Source organism: Panthera uncia, chromosome D1 (assembly GCF_023721935.1).
Source record: "Panthera uncia isolate 11264 chromosome D1, Puncia_PCG_1.0, whole genome shotgun sequence".
Taxonomy (NCBI): Eukaryota; Metazoa; Chordata; class Mammalia; order Carnivora; family Felidae; genus Panthera; species Panthera uncia.
In genome coordinates, this window is record NC_064808.1 from 80,963,724 (window position 1) to 80,986,315 (window position 22,592).

The following is a 22,592-nucleotide window of genomic DNA, read 5'->3' on the forward strand; positions in this document are numbered from 1 at the left end:
ACTGGACTCATAATTGGAGATGTTTAATTCTGATCACCTCCCCAATCCCACCTCTATGAGAAAATAAGTGTGAAAACAACATCAAAGGAGAAATATCAAGTACTTTTATACACACACACACACACACACGTATTGGAAATCATATTGGAAAATATTAATTTTTTTTTTAAAACTCAGTATTGATGACTCTGTGGGAAATAAGTATTCTTGCTTAATAATAGTAAGAATTGCTAACATCTTGCCAGAGTACATGTATACCGAAATGTATACTGAAACTTCATTCATGTAGCAATTCTATTGCTAGGAACTTAAGCTAGGAAAAATAATATGCCAGGTATGCAAAACTGGATGTTCAAGAATGTTCGCTGCAATGGTGTTCAATTAACAAAAACCACTGGGGGGTGCCTGGGTGACTTAGGTGTTGAGCTCAGGAGTTGAGCATCCAACTCTTGAATTTGGCTCAGGTCATGCTCCTGGGGTCATGAGATCAAGTCCTTCATCAGGGGCCCTGCGCAGAGCATTGGAACCTGCTTAAGATTCTCTCACTCTCCCTCTCTCTCTCTCTCTCCCTGATCTCTAAAAAAAAATAAATTAATTAAAAATAAATTTAAAAAAACGAAAACCACTGGAAGCAACCTAAGTGTTCATCAATAAGAGAATGGCTAAATAAATCGTGTTTTAATCACCAACACCACAGGGTTCTTTTCATCCTTTAAAACAGTGATGGACTCTCTAATAGTGTGGAAGGCTCTCCATTTGTGTCAGTCATTGGCACAAGCAGGTAACACAGAGCAGATGTGACTGTATGTGTCCATATCTCTATCTGTGTGTGCGTACACGGCTGCAGACAGAGATAGCAAACTGCTAGCACACTCTACAGCTGACCCTTGAACAACATGGGTTTGAGCTGTGCAGCTCCACTTATGTACACTTTTTTATAGTGCAGTGCTGTATTCTCTCTTCCATATGATTTTCTTAATAGCATTGTGTTCCCTCTAGCTTGCTTTGTTGTAGTAATACAGTATATGATACATACCATGTACAAAATATGTGTTAATCAATTGTTCATGGTATCAGTAGGTTTTTGGTCAATAGCAGGCTATTAGTTATATTTGGGGTGAGTCAAAAGTTATACCCAGATTTCAACTGTGCAGGGGGTCAGCACCCTTAACCTGCACATTGTTCAACAGTCAACTGCATGTGTTTTCTCTGGGCTCTGGGATTTTTATTTCTTCTTTCTACATTTTCTGTATTTGCAGGATGTTTGCAATAGGCACACGTTATTTATCTAATACATAAACATGATAAAGTACTGTTAAAAGTCCTACCATTCTCTTTAAATGTCAAGACAAATGACTCTGGACTATCAAGATCTGACTATTACATGCAGATAATCCCAGGAGCCTTGCACCCTACAGCTTATTTACATCAATTAGCAGGTTATTTGGAACTGATTTTTACTTTGTAGGTCAATACACATGGTGGATATAGGTACCGTAAAGCACTCACCAGAAGAATCCAGGATGTTGTGTGGGCCTCCCCACGAGTCAAACCACCCTGTCCAGTACTCCATCACCATCTTGGGCTGAACCCTCTGGACACCACAAAATGAGAAGTTAGCTGGCCAAAAGAGGCAGAGGAGAGCTCTTCCTTCAGGGAAATCCCAGCCCCTCGACCCTCCCAACTCATCCCTGGCCACACACTCCTTGACTTAAGGTCTATCAAAAGCAGAGCACAGGTGAGGACCAAATGCACGAGCACCAGCTGAATCTCCACATGGGGCCTCCACACTTCAGGTGGAAAGTGGAACGAACTAACACAGTTGATGCAGGAGACCCTGCTGCCTTAATGTGGTTTTAATGTTGCATATGGTGCTAGTGAGAAAACACAGAAATGTGTGTTCAATGTTAGTCTGCATTAGAATTCAGCATGTGCTCCGAGAGTCTTTTCCTACATTGGTTTGCTTTCCGGGCCAAGCCAACCTTTGCCTATCCTCTCTTGGGGAAGGAGAATGTTATATCAGGATAATTCCATTTCTGAAGGGCACGCCGAGGATGTAGACCCCTCAGGTGCTGGAAGAGTCAGAGAGCTATAGAGTGGGCCCTTTCTTGAGATCTAGCTTAAACAAAAGTGCAAAACTGGACAAGAAAATCAGAGCACTATATAGCACACTTATTCACAGTTCAGGCGCTGCAGCCACAATAATTGGCTTCACACCTTGGCTAGGATGTTCAATAACAATTAAGTCTTTAATATTACCTCAGAGTACGACTTTCGCATGGGATTGTCCCCAGGAAGCAGAAATCATTCCCAGAGCCATGCTTTATTCTGCCATGTTTTCAGAAGAACCAGAGCATCTGAGGGAGGTGTAAGGACTAATTTGCTGCTGTTTCAGGTTTCCTACTAGAGATCCTTCCTCATTCATCCTCATTTATCAAGTACTTTCTCTGTTAGTGATGGCCTTACATTTAGAGGACAACACATACAGAGCAACAAAATCTGGTCCAGAGTGATGGGGTAGATTTATTATCTTATGAGTAGAAGATATCAACCCCACCAGAGTAAAGGTCAAAGTAGTCACAACAATTCTTTTTAGCAAGACTGGTGGTTTGGTTGTCTTTACAGCTGTCTCCCTCCCAAGAAGGGGATACACTATACCATGTTTAAGTCACTAAGGGAGAAGTAGATTCCAAGTGTCATATGTCAATAGTCTCCAGTGCCAGGAAGGGATTTCCCAACTTGAGGGTGCCAGGGCCAAGATATGGGGGTATCTACCAGTGGCCCAGGTCACTGCCCCACACATGTGGTGAAGAGCTAGAACTCTGCCTCAGTCAACTGTGCTATACTCCCTCACCAGTCACTTACTGGGTGCTCTATTTGTTCTATAAATCTGTGCCCTTAACTGTAAAATGAGGAGACAGCTCACCTGGTTACTGGGAGAATTAAATGAGATATTACATGTACAGCCTTCAGCACATGATGCCTAGCACTTGGGAAGAGCTCAAGAAACCATCACTGGACATGGACATGAGGACCCAGCAAGGTTTTGACATCCCAAAGTAAGCAGAGCTGGAACTATCCTGTTTGAGTATTCAAAGCAGACTTTGATCTAAGTCCTCTTCCTTGAGCAAAACAGACATCCCTGAACTGCAGACAGAAAGGCCATTGGCAGTACCAGTCTGTCAGCAGGATGACTTGGCCTGGGTGCACAGGTGTGGGGCCCCTCTCTAAGGATGACTATAAAGGAGCCAACATGAAGCCTTGCTATCCCAGGTGCTTTCCAAATATTACCTTATTTGCTCCTCAACCCTATGAGAAGATACTACCATCATTCACACTTCACAGAAGAGGAAAGAGAAGCACAGAGGGATCACACTACAGAGTGGGCAGAGGGGAAGCTCACAAAATGCTATACCTGCCTTGGACAGCACTCAAGCACAATCCTACTCAGTTTCTGGGGAACTGTTTATTGGACACATATTTCCACAGGTAGGTCACAAACCCATGAGGACACAGACCCTACTATCTTAGTTACTTCAGGGCAAGAGGGCCTAGCCACACTCTACATGCAGAGCAGACACTCAGTGAACACTGGAGGAAGGAAGGAAAGGAGAAAGGGTCTGGACCCAGGCCCACCCAGACCTACTGTCTCTCCCCTGATCAGCCTAACAAAATCTCCCTGGGGTCAGTTCCCATCCTGCCCCATCTCTTCTCATTCCTTTTGTCCCTCTAAACTCAAGTAGTAGCCACATCATACACATGGGCAGCCCTCATCTTCCACGGCTTCACACTTCCATGGTGACTTCAGATGGATGTGCCTTCGAATGCTACTTCTGCTCTACCAAACAAACAGGTGAGATGGAGAACAGCCCTACCATCTCTGTGGGCACCTATTCACGAGTGATATGAACACTCCAACAGCTCCACACTAGGCCTGGGATCAATGCCTACATCTAATAGGTGGTGACAATTTGGAGCATTCACACCCTTCAGTAAGACATGGTGAGAGATGGGGCCTCAGCTCTATGAATGGGCCATGGCCAGATTCCATCTGCCTCCTTAGGAAAGACAGGCACATGAATTCTAGAGAAGAGAAATCAATCAGAATAGGATTTAACTGTAAATTCCCATCAACTTAAGAGATGTGGACTTATAGTTAGAAACTCTTTTCTTCTCTGACCTGGAATGGCTCAGGCCTCCCATCCTGCTGATGAAATAATCTTTCTAGGCCTAGAAACCTACAGGTTAAGGTCAGACACACAGTACAGGACAGGAAAGCATTTTTGTGGAGTCCACAAAATTCTAGTCCAGAGCTTCTATGAGCAAACTGAGCCTAGAGCTCCAAAAAGGGCCCCTTTCTCAAGAGGCAGGAAACCACATTCATGCATCAGTCTATACAGCAACAATTCAGAGAAACTTCTCCACTTCTACACTGCTATTCTGACTGGGGGTGTGGCAACATGGGGACAACAGGGGTTAGGAGCCACAGTGCAACAGGATGTCTGTGAGATGAAAGGCTGAGAGAGTCCTGAGTCCTTCTTCCCCTGTCCCAGAGCCCTGGGCATAGCTGCAGGTACCCCAAAACACCGCACACTTCCTGACAGAGGTTCTACTTGACTCTAAGACTTCCTACACTCATGCCAAGCAGAGCAGGCAGCTGCTCCTGGGCCAGACTTACCTGGACACTTAAGAGAAAGTTGGTTAATAACTGCAACTCATGCTGTGACTGCAAGTTGATGGTGGCCAGCACTGTGAAAGGCAAGCAGAAAAGAGAAAAGATTGTCTTAAAGCCAGGGAGACATTCTGAATTAACCAAGACCTTTCCCAATTCATCAGCAAAATAAATTAACTAATCTTGACATTGTTTCCCACCTCCAATTAGAGTTAAGTTCCTGTGATGTCAGGAGATTTATCTTATTCATCTTGGAAACTCTACCGCTCAGCACAGAGCTTACAGGGCAGTCACTCACGAGGCATCTGTTCTTGATTAATGTAATTTTTACAATGAGAGTGTGCATTTCTGTTAGTTATTCTTTTGGAGGAGCCGAGAGTCTCATGTTTATTTTGCACCTCAAGTATCTAGTGCAAGGTGATGACCTAAATGAAAACTCCTCTTTTATTCCTTAGATGAGGACTAATTTTGTATTCCATTCCATAATGTGTCCATTCTATAATTTAAAATTATATTTTAAATGGCACCAGTGAGGGATGCTTGGGTGACTTCGTTGGTTAAGCGTCCAACTCTTGATTTTGGCTCAGGTCATGATCTCATGGTTCACGTGTTCGAGCCCTGCATCGGGCTCTGCAATGACAGCTCAGAGCCTGCTTGGCATTCTCTCTACAAACAAATAAACATTTAAAAATAATAATAAATGGCACCAGTGAAAGGTATGCTGGAGAAAGATGTGCTACATTTGGCTTGTGGCCATGGACCCTTTGGCCTACGCCAGCTGCAGAACTTGGCTCTGAGGCTCCTTGCCTGCCTGTTGTCCACCTAGACAGTAGGACTCAGAGGCACTGGGCTTGGTCTTAGCTCCAGTGGGTCTGGGAATACATGACAGAGACTGGGCCAGCCTGCCAAGCTGGCCACCCTGACACTGTCCTGTTGGACATAAGCCACTGATTACCAGCGATTAAAAATAAACAATAGCTGAGGCTCTAAGAGATTAAAACATTTGCTTCAAGGTCACACAATTGGTGAGCAGCGGACTAGGGCTACAATCCCAGGCCCATCTGACACTGACCCATTGTCCTTGGATGTCACCATCCTCCAGCAATCTACTGGATAAAAGACTCTATATCGAGACCCCTCCTCACGTAAAGGAGAAACCTTGAAGACAAGAAGCCCGTCTGAAACTGAGCAGGCAAAAATCTCAGAAGTGAACAGGATTAGCATGGCTAATTGAACACAACAACTATTGCTAGCCTTCCTCACACTCCACTAAAATAAAAATGAAGGAATGCAAAAGTGGAAGTTTGTAAAAAACAAGACCTGAAGAGAAGACAAAGCCGAGAGGAAGTTTCAAGAAAATCTCAGAAGACTGCAAAGGGCAGCGGGTCAGTAAATGGCCTAGGAGAGTGGAAGAAGTTTCGACCACTCCCCACTTCCAGCCTAAGGACTTACCTGACGTCCCAGACACCATGCAGCCGGAGGACATCTCTGTCCCCTGCCTTACACACCCCTCAAGCCTCTTCCCCAGCCTCTTCCCCACTGGTGCCCAACCCCAGGGACCACACTCTCTGGAAAAGCTGAGCCCGAGTGTCTCCAGGCTTGGAGGGATCTGTGCAGCAGAGTGTGGAGAGGTTTGCAGTGGGGCATAAGGGCCATCTCAGTCAGGGGATTCCTGCCCATTCCTCCTGCCTGACTCCAGCAACAGATCAAAGGATTCTTCTCTGGAAACACTTAAAAGCACTAAAGAGATTATCTCCAAACACTGACATTTAAAGGCTTCCATCCTTTAAATAGCACACCCCAACCCAACCCCTGCCCCAGCCTCTCCTGGCACTCATTGCCATGTGGCTGTTCAGTGCCTCCTCCTTCAACTGCTCAGACAAGAGCCAAACAATTGAGAAAAATCCCCTCGTGGAAGATTGAGCAGAACTGTTAAGTATTAAAAAAAAAAAAAAAAAAAAGTAGCACATCCTCAAAGCAAGGTAAGAAAGATACTGTTCATTTAAAAAGTATGTCCTTGGGGGCATCTGGGTGGCTCGGTTGAGCAACCCACTTTGGCTCAAGTCATGATCTCACAGTTTGTGAGTTCGAGCCCCGCGTCGGGCTCTGTGCTGACAGCTCAGAGCCTGGAGCCTACTTCAGATTCTGTGTCTCCCCCTCTCTCTACCCCTCCCCTGCTCATGCTTGTGTCTCTCTGTCTCTCGATAATAAATAAATGTTAAAAAAAAAAAAAAGTATGCCCTGAGAAAAGAAATATATTCAAGAAAATAAAATCCAGGAAATAAGAGAAAGATTACAGGACAGAAATTGAGGAAGTCATCCAGAACATGGAACTAAAGGGCAGAGATCAAAAAAAAAAAAGAGGTTAGAGTGGGAGAGAGCCAAAGCATAAGAGACTGTTAAAAACTGAGAACAAACTGAGGGTTGATGGGGGGTGGGAGGGAGGGCAGGGTGGGAGGGAGGGCAGGGTGGGTGATGGGTATTCTGGAGGGCACCTTTTGGGATGAGCACTGGGTGTTGTATGGAAACCAATTTGACAGTAAATTTCATATATTAAAAAATAAAAAAAAAATAAAAAAATAAAAAAGAAGTTACAATTTATAAAGGGCAGAGATCAATCAAAAAGACAAGCAACTTAGATCATCGATATAAAAGCCCAATCTACAAATAACAGGAGTGACCAAAAGATCAGAAAAAAGAGGGAAAACATATCAAAAAAAAAAAAAAAGAAAGAAAGAAAGCACTGACTAGTTGTCCCACTGACAACAACCACAACTGTTTCAATTCAAACGACTCACAAAAGTGCCACAAAAGGAAAAGAATCTCACACCAAAGAACATCATTGTGAAATACCAGAATACCAAGGATAAAGGAAAATCCTGTAGTTTTGTAGAAATGGGAAGGAAAAAATACACACAGAGAATATATAAAAAGATCAGGAAACAGAATGTGCCTGTATTTCAGCAGTGACAGCGGGCGCTAGAAAATCAGGGAACAGTGCCTTCACAGTTCCAGAGAGAACCAGAGGTCGGCCTCAGGTAGAGCTCCATCAGGTCAGGGGCAGTGGGGTCTCAGACCCATCGGACTTGACACAGAATCTGATATATACAGATGTTTGAAACACAGTGTGACAGAAATTTGGAAGATCTTTGGTAAAGGTTTGTTTAAAAGAGAAAGGGGGGGGGACACCTAAAACTAATGTAATATTGTGTGTCAACTATGTGTGCGTCAACTTAAATTAAAAAAAAAAACAAAAAAACAATAAATAAAAGTGAAAGGGGGGAGATTTAAAAAATTGAAAGGAAAAGAGAATAAACAGGATAATTACACCGAAAGTGAAAACCAAGCAACCGAAAGTCAGCCAGTTCACAAATACTGCCCAGAATATGGCTCGCACCGTAGCGGGTGGGAAGGGCATTTCCACGTGGTAATGCAGGCACCAAGAAACCAACCAGAATTATGACGTAGCCACACCGCCAGGAACGCTGCGGGCCCAGGTCTCGTATGGGGAGTGGAGGAGGAAGCCGCACTTCTGTGGCTTTATTTTTACACCTTGTGAATGTCTTACTTTAATTACATTTTTAACTAACTGAAAAAAGTCTTTCTGGTCAGCAAGCACGGCTCTGGAGGTCAGGGAGTTAGAAGGCACCAGGAGGGGCTTGGCGGGGGCGGAGCCGGGGTTGGGGCAGGAAAGGCACGCCGAGGGCGGGGCCGGGGCACAGAGCGGCACGGAGGGGGCGGGGCCAAGGGGGTGGGGCCGGGAGGGGCACGGCGGGGGCGGAGCCAGGGTGAGGCAGAGAAGGGCACCGCGGGGGCGGCGCCCGAGTTGGCAGGGAGAGGCAAGGAGGGGCCGAAGCGGGGCGTGGGGAGGAGCATGGAGGGGGCATAGCCTGGAGAAGGGGCCTGGCGGGCGGGCGAGGGGAGGAGCGCGCCGTAGAGAGGGTATGGTGTCCAGCAACCTGCCTCGGAGACTCCCTAATGCACCAGAGGCCTTGCTCAGCACACTGCCGACACGCTAAAAATATACACCAGCCTTCAAAGGGCCTTGCCTTCCCAGCACTGGCCACAGCTCCTCCTAGGCCCCACCGAATGGCACGGGCCAGCGGAGGCCTTGGAAGTAGTCACAGGAGACAGTGCCACCGCGTGGAAATGGCGGGAATCGCTGCTGGTCCTTGGGGAACTCAATAGTCTAGGGAAAGGGCCTTCTGTTCATTCATCCAGCAGTCACGCCCTGGGGGCCCCCTGCTGGCCGGCGCTGGCCTAGGGCTGCGAAGATGAAAGGCCCTATCTGTTCAGTCTAGTGGAGGGGAGGGCGACGAAGAAGGAACTGGAAAGGGACATGGACTGCAGCAGGAGCAAGCCGATTGTGGGAGCCCGCAGGAAGCACCAGGCAGCTCATAAGAGGCCCTTCAACCACCATCATCTATGCAGAGCATGAACCGAACCGTGTCCAGGCACAGGAGTACAGCCTAACAAGACTGAACTTAGCACTGCAGTGAGACAGGTAAATAAAACAAACTACCCAGAATGTTAGAAGGCCAAATAAAGCAGGCCCAAAGAGCCGGGGGAGCTCCAGGAGGAGCTTGGGTGTTTGGAGGAAACCTCACTTGGAGGTGATCTCCGAGAAAAACGGGAGGAAATGGAATAGCTATGCAGGTATCTGCATGAAGGCTGGAGGTGTCCAGTATGTTCCAAGAACAGGTAGGAGGCCAGGAGGGTGGAGCAGGAGACACCTGGCCAGGTCACAGAGGTCACAGGTCAAAGGATGCCCCTGGAGGTTTTTCTCATAGCTTGTGCTTCACTGTCAGCAAGGCAGAATGTACCTGAAGTTCAGGTGAGGCATGAGGTGATCCAAATGACATTTTCAAATACTATGTTCAGAAAAAGTTGTGCAGGAGTCAACAATAAAAAGGAACATCAGTTCAGTGCTGTGGCAATAATGCATATGAGAACAATGGTAACAGTTCAGATGCTAAAACTTGAATCTGGATAAATTTGAAGATAAAGATAAAAAGAATTTGCTGATGGCTGTATGTCAGGCACACAGAAGGAGAGGTCTGAGAGTGCCTACAAAGTTTAGGGCCAGGGCAACTAGGGGAAATGGAGATGCAATTTACTGAGAATAAGAAGACTAAAAAGTGGGGCCGACTCTGGGAGGGAAACAGACAAGTTCAGTTCTCTGCTGGTTCCACTGAGACCTGCAGCCTTCCTGGGCGCTGTGCCCAGTATGCAGATGCACACGTGAGGCAGGAGTTCAGGGAAGGTTGCTGACAGAGACGAGCATCTCACAGTTATCAACACACAGATCAGATTTAAAGTCACCTGGATGACACCACCAGGACACTGAGTGTATGGAGAAGATAATTCATTCCAAAGGGTGAGAAGCAAAGAATTTAAACATCAGAATTTGGAGACAGACATGTGACCAGCAGAAGATACCAAGAAGGAGCAGCCTGTGAGTTCAGAGAAAAAAGTAGGAAATTGGGTCTCAGACACCAAGGGTGGAAAACATTTCAAGGGGAAGAGATTGATGGCTGCTGATAAGTAAAATCAGAGAAGTCAGAGGCAATGAGGATGAACGCTTAAATTTATAACATGAGGTCACTGGCGATCTCAAAAAGAGCAGCGGCAGTGGAATGGTGAGGGTGGTAATGTGGTTCCCATGGTTTAAGAAAGAGGAGGGGAAAGGGCCTGGGGGGCCAGTGAGCATGGACATGGGGAGAGCTCTTGAAAGGGGAGCAGAGAAACACAACAGGCTTTGGATGGGAAAATGAGTCAAGAGATTTCTTTTAGAAGACAGAAATAGGGGTGCCTAGGTGACTCTGTTGGTTAAGCATCTGACTCTTGCTTTTGGCTCAGGTCATGATCTGGGGTTCATGAGTTTGAGCCCCACATCAGGCTCCCTGCTGAGAGCATGGAGCCTGCTTGGGATTCTCCCTCTCCTTTCTCTCTGCCCGTCCCATGGGCAAAGGTGCTCTCTCTCTCTCTCTCTCTCTCGCTCTTCAAAATAAATACATAAATTTTAAAAAATAAAGAAGAGAGAAAGAACATGTTGATATGCAGATGGGAATAATCAAACAGAAAGAGAAAATCTGATGACTGAGGGCAGAAGCAGAGAGCTGCTGGAGCAATGCCCTTGAGTAGCTGAGGGAGAAAGGGCTTGGTGCACAAGGGTGGAGCTGGGCCAGCACATCTACAGTAACAGGAAGAGAGGTTAGAGTCAGGGAGATGGATGCTGCTGGATGGAGAGCCACCATGGTCATCTACACTTGCTGCTCAGCCAGTTGCTGTCACAGCAGGGGCTACATACCCCCTGGGCAGTGGTCAGCCATCTCCACGATTTTGGCAGGGTTTGAGTAAGCCATCCTCGCAGGACACCCTCTCTGCAGACATGCAGAGACTTTCCAGTATGACCAACTCACCATTTCCAGCTTGTAGTCTGCAGAACACTGTTAGTGTCCTGAGTAAGTGCTCAGCAGAAGTGGGAGACCAGAGAGATCCATGTGACATGGATCCTCCAACCCTCTGAGGCCCAGAGCTTCGGGCCCAGTGCCATGCAAACAGGAGAAGCACAGATAGCAGAGAAACTCCACTTGTGGCTCAGGCCATTTGGGGAGGGGGGCGTGCACAGTGAGGCCAGGGTGCTGATCCCCCACCCTATCCCTGCACAGCCTCCAGGTAGGCACCTCCATCCATGACTCCCTTTTGCAGGCCATCCTTGTTGTCTGAAGTCAAGAGCAATTCCACAATACCCCGGTCTTCCAAGGCCTATGGGGGGGAAGAAGACAAGTCAATATTCACTCCTCAGAGCTCCTGCCATGTCACACAGCTGGGAAGGTGGCAGCCAGAAAAGAAAGAGGGAAAGATTCAAAATAAAGCATTTACCTCTCCACAGAAAATGGACAGAAACCCTCCTGTCTGTGCCCACCATGTTCAACAAAGCTCCTATCAGCTGAAGTCCAGCTGAGGCAGGGGCAGGGCTGTCAGACTCTGACATCTCTTGGCTGCCCCAGATCTGGCAAGGTGTCAGGTCTGGCTGGTGCCCTGTTCCCATCTAGGAACAGAGGGCAGCTCGGCAGGGCCAGATGCTATGCTGTCACCTAGCAGCTGACTACAGGGCTCTACAAGTGGGTCAGGCCTTCCTGATACCAGAAGCAAGCAGCCCATCACTTCCTCACACTGGGCCAGGGTGGGCTCTGTTCAACCGCCATGCCCCAGCCACATGCCTATGACATGCTGCACATGCCCAGTAGAACAGGAGGCACTCCTTGCAGGTTGTAAATCAAATGAAGAACTGGAAGGAACACACACTGTGTTGAGATGCAATAACCATTTTACCACTCCAAATAACTGCTAACACTTACATTCACGCCAGGCCTTCTGCTAACTACTTTACATAGACTAGCCTATTCAATCCTCACATTTAATAACTGTACAGATGAAGACTCTCAGAGAGGTTGGATAAAGTGTTAAGGGATACACAGCAAGTGAGCCAGTATGGACTTGAATCTAGAGTCTGCCCACCTTGAAAGGCTCTGCTTTGGGCCTATGGGCTCTTTTGGATTAGAAACCCCAGCAAGGGGGACTTTCCTATAACTTAACATGCAGATATTTTTATCAGATTGCTTATTTCAACCAAATTCTTTTGGGAAGCAGGTGAGGCAGAGAGATAATCCATGGGGTGCATAATGTTCATATCTAAACCTGATGCAAGTAAGGAAAGAGCAGAGTGGGCCCTAATTCTCAGGGACAACAGAAGCCACAGAAGTTCAATCCATTAGGTAAGATAAGATGTTTATTAAAAGCCCTGGACCTACCACCTCACAACTGTCTAGCCAGTCATTTGCTGATATGTAACAGGCTTTGCCTTTGTTCGTACCTTATACATATAGCATCATGTGGGTTGAGAGGGTGTAACCATCTTTTACAGCTGTACTAGTTGCACTTGACTTTTCATGGCCATTAATCTATTGACTGCACACTGTAAGGCGTAATTACTATTACTGTTTCCTGACGACCAGTGATCTGCCAAGCAGAGTTCGGGGTCTTATGTCTATAATCTCACTTCATTCCCAGAACAGCCTTAGAGAAAGCATTCTTGTCTCCATTGAACACATGATGAGGCTAAGGCTCAGAAAGGTGAGGTGACTTACCCAAGGTCATCCTATGCTGATGGTGTCCACATGTCCATTACACCCAGAAGAAGCTGCATGGCAGCTCAGGAGGGGAGCTGGGAGCTCTTGCTTGAGAGCAAGAGCTCAGGATGACAGGGGTGTGTGCTGCAGCTTCTTTTTGTCCATCTGTCTCACATATGGTACCTTCCCCAGACACCAGGGAGGTGTTGACTGAGCAGGAGAAGCCCCTTAACAACTGCATTCTCCTCTCCACACCATCAGCAGAGCTCTTCTCTGCAGCTCAGGACTCAGTAAACACCTGCTGGAAAAGCTCCAGCATTCAAGAGATAGTCCAAGGGAAAGAGTTATAATGCAAGAAGCTCTCCTGTCCTGCACCCTTGTTAGGATCTTTCTAGCTAATTCAAAGGCAAAGAGGAAGCTGGAGGTGTGGTCTAATCAAGTCTGCAGTTGGGTTTGACTATCAGGGTGGAACTCTCCCCTTCCTGATTTTGGGAATGCCTCTTTCTGGAGACAGCCTTGCTCCCTACATGGGGCTTTCTGCAAGAGACAAAAAGGGAGCAAGAGTAGATGAAATCCTATAAGCAGGAGTGCTTGAGCTCATTCTGCCTACATGCAGGGACTGAAGTAATTTCCAGACAGAAAATGAATCTGCCTATGACAGTAGAAGAGATGCTGACGTCATGGGCCAAAGCTAAAGCAGCTTTAATTAGGTGGATTCCCTGAGGCCACTTAACATTTCCTCAATGTTTCCTCTAAAACCACTGCCAATGATCTATCAAAGTCTTATTTATTGACTACTTACTGAGAACAGTCCTAGAACAGTCCTGAGCCAAGTGATCTCACACACATGCACAATTCAGAGAGGCAAATTCTCTCATTATCCCCACTTAAAAGAAGAGAAAATGGAGGTTTAGAAAAATAAAGGCCTTTTCTCAAGGTCTCAGCTACTAAGTAACAGAAACCAGATAGGCCTGTTCTTTAAAGTATCATCTAGCCCAGCCCTTCTCTGATCTCCCATACATTAAATCAATGGTTCTCAAACTCACACACACGTTGGAATCAGATGTCTAAGGACCACCCCAGAGATTCTTATTTAATTGATATGCTATATGGTTTGGGCATAGGGATTTTTAAATTGAATGTACAGACGAAGCTGGGAACCCTTGCTTTAGATGCTGGAATGAGGGCAGCCTTTACAGGGAGACTTCACTAATCCTCACACTAAGTCCATCCCTTTATTCTCAGCCACTGCAACCCCATGTGTGTACTGCAACCCCCAATTAGACTCAATAAAAAGTAAATAAGTGATGACCTCACTGAAATAAAAGTATGGTGAAAGGATTCACTAATAAATGTGGTATTAATATGAGAAAAGTACTAGACCAACATGTCACATCACAGCCCATACTACATTCCAGAGGAACGAATATGAAGAAATAAAGAGCTGATATTTACCTTCTTGATGTAAGGCATATAGGCGGGGTCTCTGTTATAGGAACCATATTCATTCTCCACCTGCACAGCAATGATGGGGCCTCCATGCTTGTACTGGAGAAAGAGATAAACAATCAGAAGCTGAATTTGTAGTGGAAGCTGTACTATCTAATTTCATCATACTTCTCACCCATTAGCAGCAAAATATTCCATTTGGAAGCGAAAGTCTCAAAAGATTTGATTATATAATTGAGAGTGATGTCAGTAAGACACAAGAAAGTAGGGAGTTCCAGGCCCTGGTTCCCTATGGAAACATCAAACAATTACAGACTAAATAAAATAACTTTATTTTATTAACTGGTCTGGAAACTAGTTAAATGTTTAAACAAATGAATAAAAACACATGTTTAAAATGATAGGAAATATTTTGGTGTTTTTGCTCATCCTTGCCCAACCTCCTCCCTGGCACAGTGTGGCATAATCCCAAAAGATCAATCTAATTCCCAGTTCCTTCCCTCAGGACAAAAGGAGCAAAATGGAACTTGTTTGTAGCCCACTTGTCTGTGGGCTGCCCAGTAGACTAGTTTCTGTCTCATCTGATTTGGAGCTCAGACAGCAAATGTTGGCATAGTTTGGACCTCAGGCTAAAAGCAACACAAGGCAGTGGAGGTCACAGCATGTGAAAATTTCAGAGGTTCTACAGACTCATGTATGCCTGTGCAAGGGATTATAGGCAGAGGAATATGATAGAACATCTAAGGCCACAAAGGAAGGTGGGGTGAGACTCTTTGGAAAATTAAGACATGTAAAAGCAGCCAGGGAAAATTGGAGGCAGGGGAGTTGGTGAAAGGCACACACACACAGGCCAGACTAGACACATACCCAGGAAACATCTGAGAAGATCTGGAGCCATAACCCCATGCTTCTCTTAATGTGTAGGAGCCCACCAAATAGTGAAGATGTTCCCCACAAGTCTGCAAAAACTATGAGAGGTGACTGTTGTTTCAAATGTCCAATTTTCAACAACAACAAAAACACAAGGCAAAGAAACAGGATAATACAGCTCATTCAAAGGAATAAAGTAAATCTCTAAAGAAATGCACACACTTAATAGACAAAGATTTTAAAACAATCGCCATAAATATGCTCAATGAGCTAAAGAAAAACATGGACAAAGAAATCAGGAAAATGCTATATCAGCAAAGTGAGAATATCAATACAGATAGAGAAACTATAAAATATAATAAACAAGATTTCTGGAGCTGAAAAATATATCTGACTAGAAAAAATTCACCATAGAAGTTCAACAGCAGATTCAAACAGGAAGAAGAAAGAATGGGCTAACTTGAAAACAAGTCATTTGAAATTATTCAGTCTACAGAACAAAAAGAGAGAATGAAGAAAAGGGAACAAAACCTGAGGGACTTATGCAACATCAGAAAGCAGACAAAAATACTCATTGTGGAAATTCCAAAAAGAAGAAAGAAAAGGGGCAGAGAGATTATTTGAAAAATCAATGGCTGGAAACCTCTCAAATTTGAAAGGACATGGGTATACAAATCCAAGAAGCTTCGGTGAACTCCAAGTAGCATTAACCAAGAGACGACACTAAGGCACATTACAATCAAACCGTCAAAGCCAAAGACAAAAAGAGATTCTTGAAAGGAGCAAGAGAAAAGCAACTTGACACATACAAAGGATCCCCAATAAGACTATCAGTGGATATATCACCAGAAATCTGGCAGGGCAGTGACAGAAGGATGACATATTCAAAGTGCTGAAAGGGGGAAAAAACTATCAACTGAGAATTCTGTATCCAGCAAAACTGTCCTTAAACAATGAGGAAGAAGTTAAGACATACTCAGACAAATAAAAGTTGAGGGAATCTGATACCACTAGACTTGAGTTATGAGAAATGCTACACAGAGTCCCTCAAATTGAAATGAAAAGATGCCACACAGTGACTTGAAGTCCCTTGAAAATACAAGGTTCTCCTGTAAAGGTAAATATATTTTAAAAATGTAAAAACCAGTATTATTCTAATTTTAGTTTATAAATCTACTTCTTATTTTTTAACAGGATTTAAAAGACAAATGCATGAAAATAATTATTAATCTATATTAATGAGTACACAATATATAAATATGTGACTTGTGACATCAATAACATACAGCAAGGTTGAGCTGTAAAGGAGTAGTTGTGATTGTATGTGTGATTAAAGTTTAGTTGACATCAATATAAAATAGAACATCATATCTTTAGGACAGTATTTGTAATCTTCATGGTAACCACAATGAAAATATCTATAGAATATACACAAAAATGAATGAAAAGGAATCAAAACTTGTCACTATGAAAAATCAACTAAATACAAAGGAAGGTAGTAATAGAGGAAATAAGGGAGAAAAAAAGCTACAAAACATACAGAAAACAAATAACAAAATGGCCAAAATAAATGCTTCCCTAATAGTAACTTCCTTAAATGTAAATGTTTAAACTCCCCAATAAAAAGACATAGATTTGGACTTGAACAACACTATAGACCAAATGTACCATATCCACATATATAAACACTGCATCCAATGACACAATACACATTTTTCTCAAGTACACATGGAACATTCTTCTCCAGGAGAGATAATATTTTAGGCCACAACAGAAGCTTTAATACTTTTAAAAGATTGAAACCATTCAAAGCATATTTTCCAATCACAGTAGAATGAAACTAGAAACCAACAGCAGAAAGAACACTGAAAAATTCAAATTTCAAATTCCATGAATATGTGGACATTAAACAACACACTCTTAAAAAACAACCAGTAACCCAAAGAAGAAATAATGGGAAAATCAGGATATATCTTGAGTCAAATGAAAATAAAAATTCAACATAAAGTTATGGGATGAAGCAAAAGCAGTGCTAAGAGGGAAATTTATATCTATAAACACATTAAAAAGGAAGAAAGGTGTTCAGTCAACACCTAACTTTTCACCTTAATGAACTAGGAAAGAGAAAAATAAGCTAAACTTAAAGGTTTAAGGAGGAAGGAAATAACAAAGGTTAGAACAGAGATAAAAAGAGATTTAAAAATAGAGAAAAATAAAAAAGCCCAAGAGTTCGTTCTTTGAAAAGATTAACAAAATTGACAAAGCTTTAGTGAGATTAACTAGCATAGCCACATTATTCACAATAGACAAAAGTAACCTAGGTGTCCACTGATGAATGAATGGATGAGCAAAATGTGGTCCAGAGATACAATAGATTATTATTAGGTCTTAAAAAGTAAGGAAATTCTGACACCCACTACAACACAAATGAACATTGAAGACATTATGACAAATGAAAGAAGCCAGACATAACAGGACAAGTATTACAGGATTCTACTTATATGAGGTACCTAGAGTGGTCAATTTCATAGAAACAGAAAGTAGAATGGTGGTTGGCAGGGGTTATGGAGAGGGGAGATAGGAAGTTAATATTTAATGGATGCAGAGTTTCAGTTTGGAAAGCTGAAAAAGTTCAGGAAATGGATGGTGGTAATGTTTGCACAACAATGTGAATGTACTTAATACCAGTGAACTTAAAACCACTTAAAAATGGTTAGAATGGTAATTTTTATGTTAGGTAAAATTTATATTATGGCAAAATTACCATAATAAAAATAAAATAATTATGAGTTACGAATTATGAGTTATGAATATTTCTGAGTTATACTCAGAAAATGCTTTTTTAAAGAAAGGTCTAGTACATCATTTCCATATTTAAGAATGCTTCTAAGCCATACTCCTGGCATGACCTTCCCTAAAACCACCTTCCCTAAAACCTCTACCTCCACCAATCTACTACAACCTGCTGAATCATCTCAGTAATTCCATCTTCCTTATAAAAATGTAGGCCAAAAACTTCCTGGCTTGTTGCTTCTTTCATTATTAGGGCTTCCAGATTTAAGAAATAAAAATACAAGATAGCCAGTTATACGTGAATTTATAATGAATAAGTTTTTATATAAATTATGAATTTTTTTTTTAATTTTTTTTTTCAACGTTTTTTATTTATTTTTGGGACAGAGAGAGACAGAGCATGAACGGGGGAGGGGCAGAGAGAGAGGGAGACACAGAATAGGAAACAGGCTCCAGGCTCCGAGCCATCAGCCCAGAGCCTGACGCGGGGCTCGAACTCACAGACCGCGAGATCGTGACCTGGCTGAAGTCGGACGCTTAACCGACTGCGCCACCCAGGCGCCCCTATAAATTATGAATATTTTTAATGTAAGTATGTCCCATGTAACATTTAGGATATATTTATACTAAAACATATTCCTTGTTTATCTGAAATTCAAATTTAACTTAGTACCCAGTGTTTTATTTGTCTGCCCTACAGATGATCAAGTAGTTCCTTTGATCTATGTGTGCTGTGAACATTACAAACCATTGACTAAAGAGCAATTTTTATTGATGTACTAATTTTTTATTAATGTACTAATTTCTCAGCATGACTCTTATTTTTACATAAACTATTAATTATTCCCATTCCTGCTTTTTTATTGCTTCCAAATATTACATGCAATAATAAGATAATTTCTTCCCAAAATTGATTTTTATCACTTATTGAATGAAATATGCACCATACAGAACCTTTTTGATAGTAGAAAGATGTACCTTGAAAAGTCATCAATTGTAATTTTATAACTACAAAAAGTCCCATGTATTACAGGTAAGGGCCTATCCATTTATGCTCTTTTTCACAAAGAACTGAGCCACTATTGGGATGCCAATCAGTGGGTTTTTCAGAATAAGACATCACATCGGACATTGTGTGGAATAATGTAAGCCCTTGTGCCTATCTCTTCAGCACTGAACCACCTAAAACAATATTGAAATATATCTTTTAAAAGACAATTATTGCAAACCCCTCCAATTATAGATCTCAGGCAGTGGGGAAGAATGTGTTCTGTATTGAAAGGAACTGGGAGCCCTTTGTCTGAGAGCTAACCTAGGACTGTTTACTTCCAGTAGGAAAATAGCTGAACTTCCAAGAAGAGTCTCCTTGCTTTTACCTGGAGTGGCACCACCCTGGACATCAGGTGATCAAAATAAAGGTCCACTGCTTCGGTGAAGCCCTTGTAAGTTGTTCTCAGCCTCATGCCAGAGTCTTGGAGTAACCAGCTTGAATAAAAGGGGGGTGCGAATTAGTTGCACTGTTTGTGGGTTTCTCTTGGCAGGAGATGGTGGGGAGAAAAGCAGTGGCTTCAGAGTGCTGGGGGTAAGCAAGACAATTCCCACCCCACCACCTCCACTCAGCCAGGAAGGCAGGAGATTGTGCAAACAGATTCAGGGACAAACACTGCCAGAACTCAAGACCTGCACTCTGCACTTGTTTCCCTACCAAAAGACACCAGCGCTGCTAGGGATTTTATTTCCAGCTTTATGGCTATGGTCTGGCTGCCAGTCAGAGTGAGAAAAGCTTCTCACTGAACTCAAGGCCCCGCATGGAAGCATTTACTCTAAAATCTCATTACAAAGGGGTAAAGCCAAAAGGGTTAAAGAATCACTGGGACCAGATGCAACTTTCTGGTGTCTCCCAGAAAACTAAGCCTGACATGAAGGTCATGAGAGGCTAATCCACTTCTCATTCCTGTCCATCCGTCCATCTGCTGCTCTCCATGCTGACCCTGTGACTCATTAGCATCAGCCTCCACAGCTCTTCAGAGCTTAGTTCAGAGGAGGAGCTGCAGAGCAAGATTAGTTCTTCCCATAGCCTGTCCCTTGTGATCACATTTCCCAGGTGAACCCAGATCATTTGTTCCAGAGTTAGGAACTCTTCCTTCTCACTTGAAATTCTAAGTAAAACACTTATATTTTCTTAAAAAGGGTCTAATGCTTCACATCCTAAGTTGGAAGTCCTGAACAAGGTCAGAAAATTATCAATTTATGTTAGGTAAAAATGGAGGAGGAGAGAGCAGCTTCCTTTAGACTGACACCTCCACCCTCCATCTCACCTAAACCAGGTCTAGCTTCTCATCACCACTGGGTCTTTGCCTGTTTGGGCCTCCCTGGGGTGTGCCCACATGCCCATCCTCGATGCCAGGACCTGAGTGGACAATGCTGCCCAGGAGAAGGGCTGAGTGCTGGAGCTCCTGCTGTTCTAACACTTAAATCCTGTCCTCCTGGAAGCTCTGGCTGGGCCTGAAGACATCACTGATACACAGATTTCTAATCCCTAGGTGCAGGGGAGGGCACTCTGGCTGTGTGCATGGCCTTGTCAAGGGCACTCTTGCCAAGCTGAACAGCACAGAGACAGAGAAGTGATCCTGGAGAGCAAAGGAGATGGAGACAGAGCCTGCCTGGGATCCCTAGGGAAGGGCTGGGTGGAACTGGAGAAAAGAGAGAAAACAAAGCCTGGGCTAGTAGCTGTGTTACAGGGAGAGGCCATTCCCAAAGGAGACCACAAGGCAAACAGGACCAGCCTTCTTCCCTCTTGGGGTGGCATGGTATAGGAGAGAGTTGATCTAACCACCTGGAACACTGTGAGGATGGGAGAGATTACCCCTATTAACAAGAAAGTCTTTTTGCTGAAAATTAATCACAATGATGAGGACAAGGAATGAATGTGGTACCAGGTGATTACTGCCCAGATTTCTACTCCAGCCACAGAGCACTCTACTGACCTCAGTGGAGACTACACATTCTAACATAACTCATTAAAGCCTTAAATTTTAAGATAAAACATAAAACAAAAACAATAATTTGTTTCTCTAATACTTTATTAAGATAAAGTAACATCATTTAAAATGGCTCCCTTTAGGTCCCACTTATTCTTGAATGGTGTTTCAGTACAGAATGAAAAATATACTTCAATAGCAAAATTAAACCTACCTTTGTGATTAGCATTTTGCACAAGCACACAGGACAGCTCAAGCCACAGCCCCTCACAGCCCCGCTTACCTGGGCAAGCCCCCGAGGTCGATCTCACTGCAGATGTAGGGGCCTGGACGCAGAATCACCCACAACCCGATCTCTGCAGCCAACAGCACAAAGGCCCTAGGGAGGTCAGTGTCAGCAGCTCTCAAGACATCAGGGGGGGAGGGTGGGGATGAGCCTGGCACACATCACAAGGTGGTGGATCTACCTGGCTCCTCCCCTCCCTGCTTTCAGACGCCCTGCGAGCTGGGTTCTCCCCTGCCCCCAGCCCAGTACCTTCTGCATAGTTCTACTGGGGGCATGAGGACCAAGGACATCAGACAAGATACGGTGTGTGTGGGGGGGTGGGGGGTGGGGGGTGTTCCTAACAGTGAACCTGACCCCAACAGTCTTGCTACCCTACATGGGTAAGCCCTGTCCCAGCCCAGGTGCTGGACCACACTACAGAACAGGGCAGACACTGAAGATTGATACCTCTGAGCTGCAATGAAAAGGTCTGAGCTCAGAGGAGGCAAACTCAGACCCTGAGAGTAACAGGTTCATGTCTGGAGAGCATTTGGGTCCTGAGAACAAGGCTCCAGACCCCAGGCTGTCTCTGGTTCTCAATGCAGAATGGAGATGGCCCTTTGATTCCTGACCAACCCAAGGGGCCACCTCTTTGCCTCCCAGCCTTAGGCCATGCCACAGAAGCAGTGATAGCACTTACTCCAGGTCCAGGTTCCCAGAGAAGTCAAATTTGCCTCTTTCTGGCTCGTGGAGATTCCATGGAACATAGCTATAATAGAAGATAATTACAGGAATGAGCTTTTCATTTATTCCACTTCATCTTCCAGATTACCTTCTTTATCCCTAAAACCCATTATGATGGTCAAAGATGTATTTCTTAGGCACATTGTTTTAATGGTATCAGGACTGGAACCAAGAACTAACTGAGGAGATCTAGGGACCTTAGAGTATCCAGGGCCAGTCCCTGGGTGGCTCACAACTCATCTCCTTAGGAGAAGGGAGAGAAGGCCAATAAGATTTGGGTGAAGCATAAGATGTGATCACAGGTCAGCTTGAGCATGCACTCCCCCACGTTCCTCCTTCCCTCCCCATGTCTCCTGTTCTCTCTTTATCAGCTGGTGGAGAAAAGGTAACTTTCTAAGAGAGTAAGTTAAAAGTAAGGTAAGAGGAAACCTCTGATCAGTCCTGTTTTTACTGAAGCAACCAGAATTTCAAATAACTCCTTATCTTCTAAAGAGAAGATAAGGAAATAAAGTAAGTTCTTCAAGGGGCCCAACTCAAGGGATGTATGATAGTAACACAGCTGCTCCTCTCCTGGACTCCCACCCACCCCTGACTTCCAGTGGAGCCCCTTCCAATTGAGACTCAGGAGCTCCACATTTAAGGAAATACACATTACTCAGATTTTATAATGCAAGATGCTTAGC

At 44.1% G+C, this 22,592-nt stretch overlaps 1 protein-coding gene across 1 annotated transcript in view; it reads right to left on the reverse strand.

Moving 5' to 3' along the window:
- The window catches only part of LOC125929539 (beta-galactosidase-1-like protein 2), a 54,470-nt gene that overhangs the window by 7,604 nt on the left and 24,274 nt on the right, over nt 1-22,592 (reverse strand). Inside the window, exons 4-10 of the mRNA XM_049640847.1 lie at nt 21,866-21,934; nt 21,184-21,279; nt 19,296-19,404; nt 14,263-14,355; nt 11,359-11,440; nt 4,679-4,749; nt 1,510-1,594 (exon numbers count right to left, since the gene is read on the reverse strand). Coding sequence (XP_049496804.1) covers nt 1,510-1,594; nt 4,679-4,749; nt 11,359-11,440; nt 14,263-14,355; nt 19,296-19,404; nt 21,184-21,279; nt 21,866-21,934 — 605 coding nt within the window. The remainder of the gene's footprint in view (nt 1-1,509; nt 1,595-4,678; nt 4,750-11,358; nt 11,441-14,262; nt 14,356-19,295; nt 19,405-21,183; nt 21,280-21,865; nt 21,935-22,592) is intronic.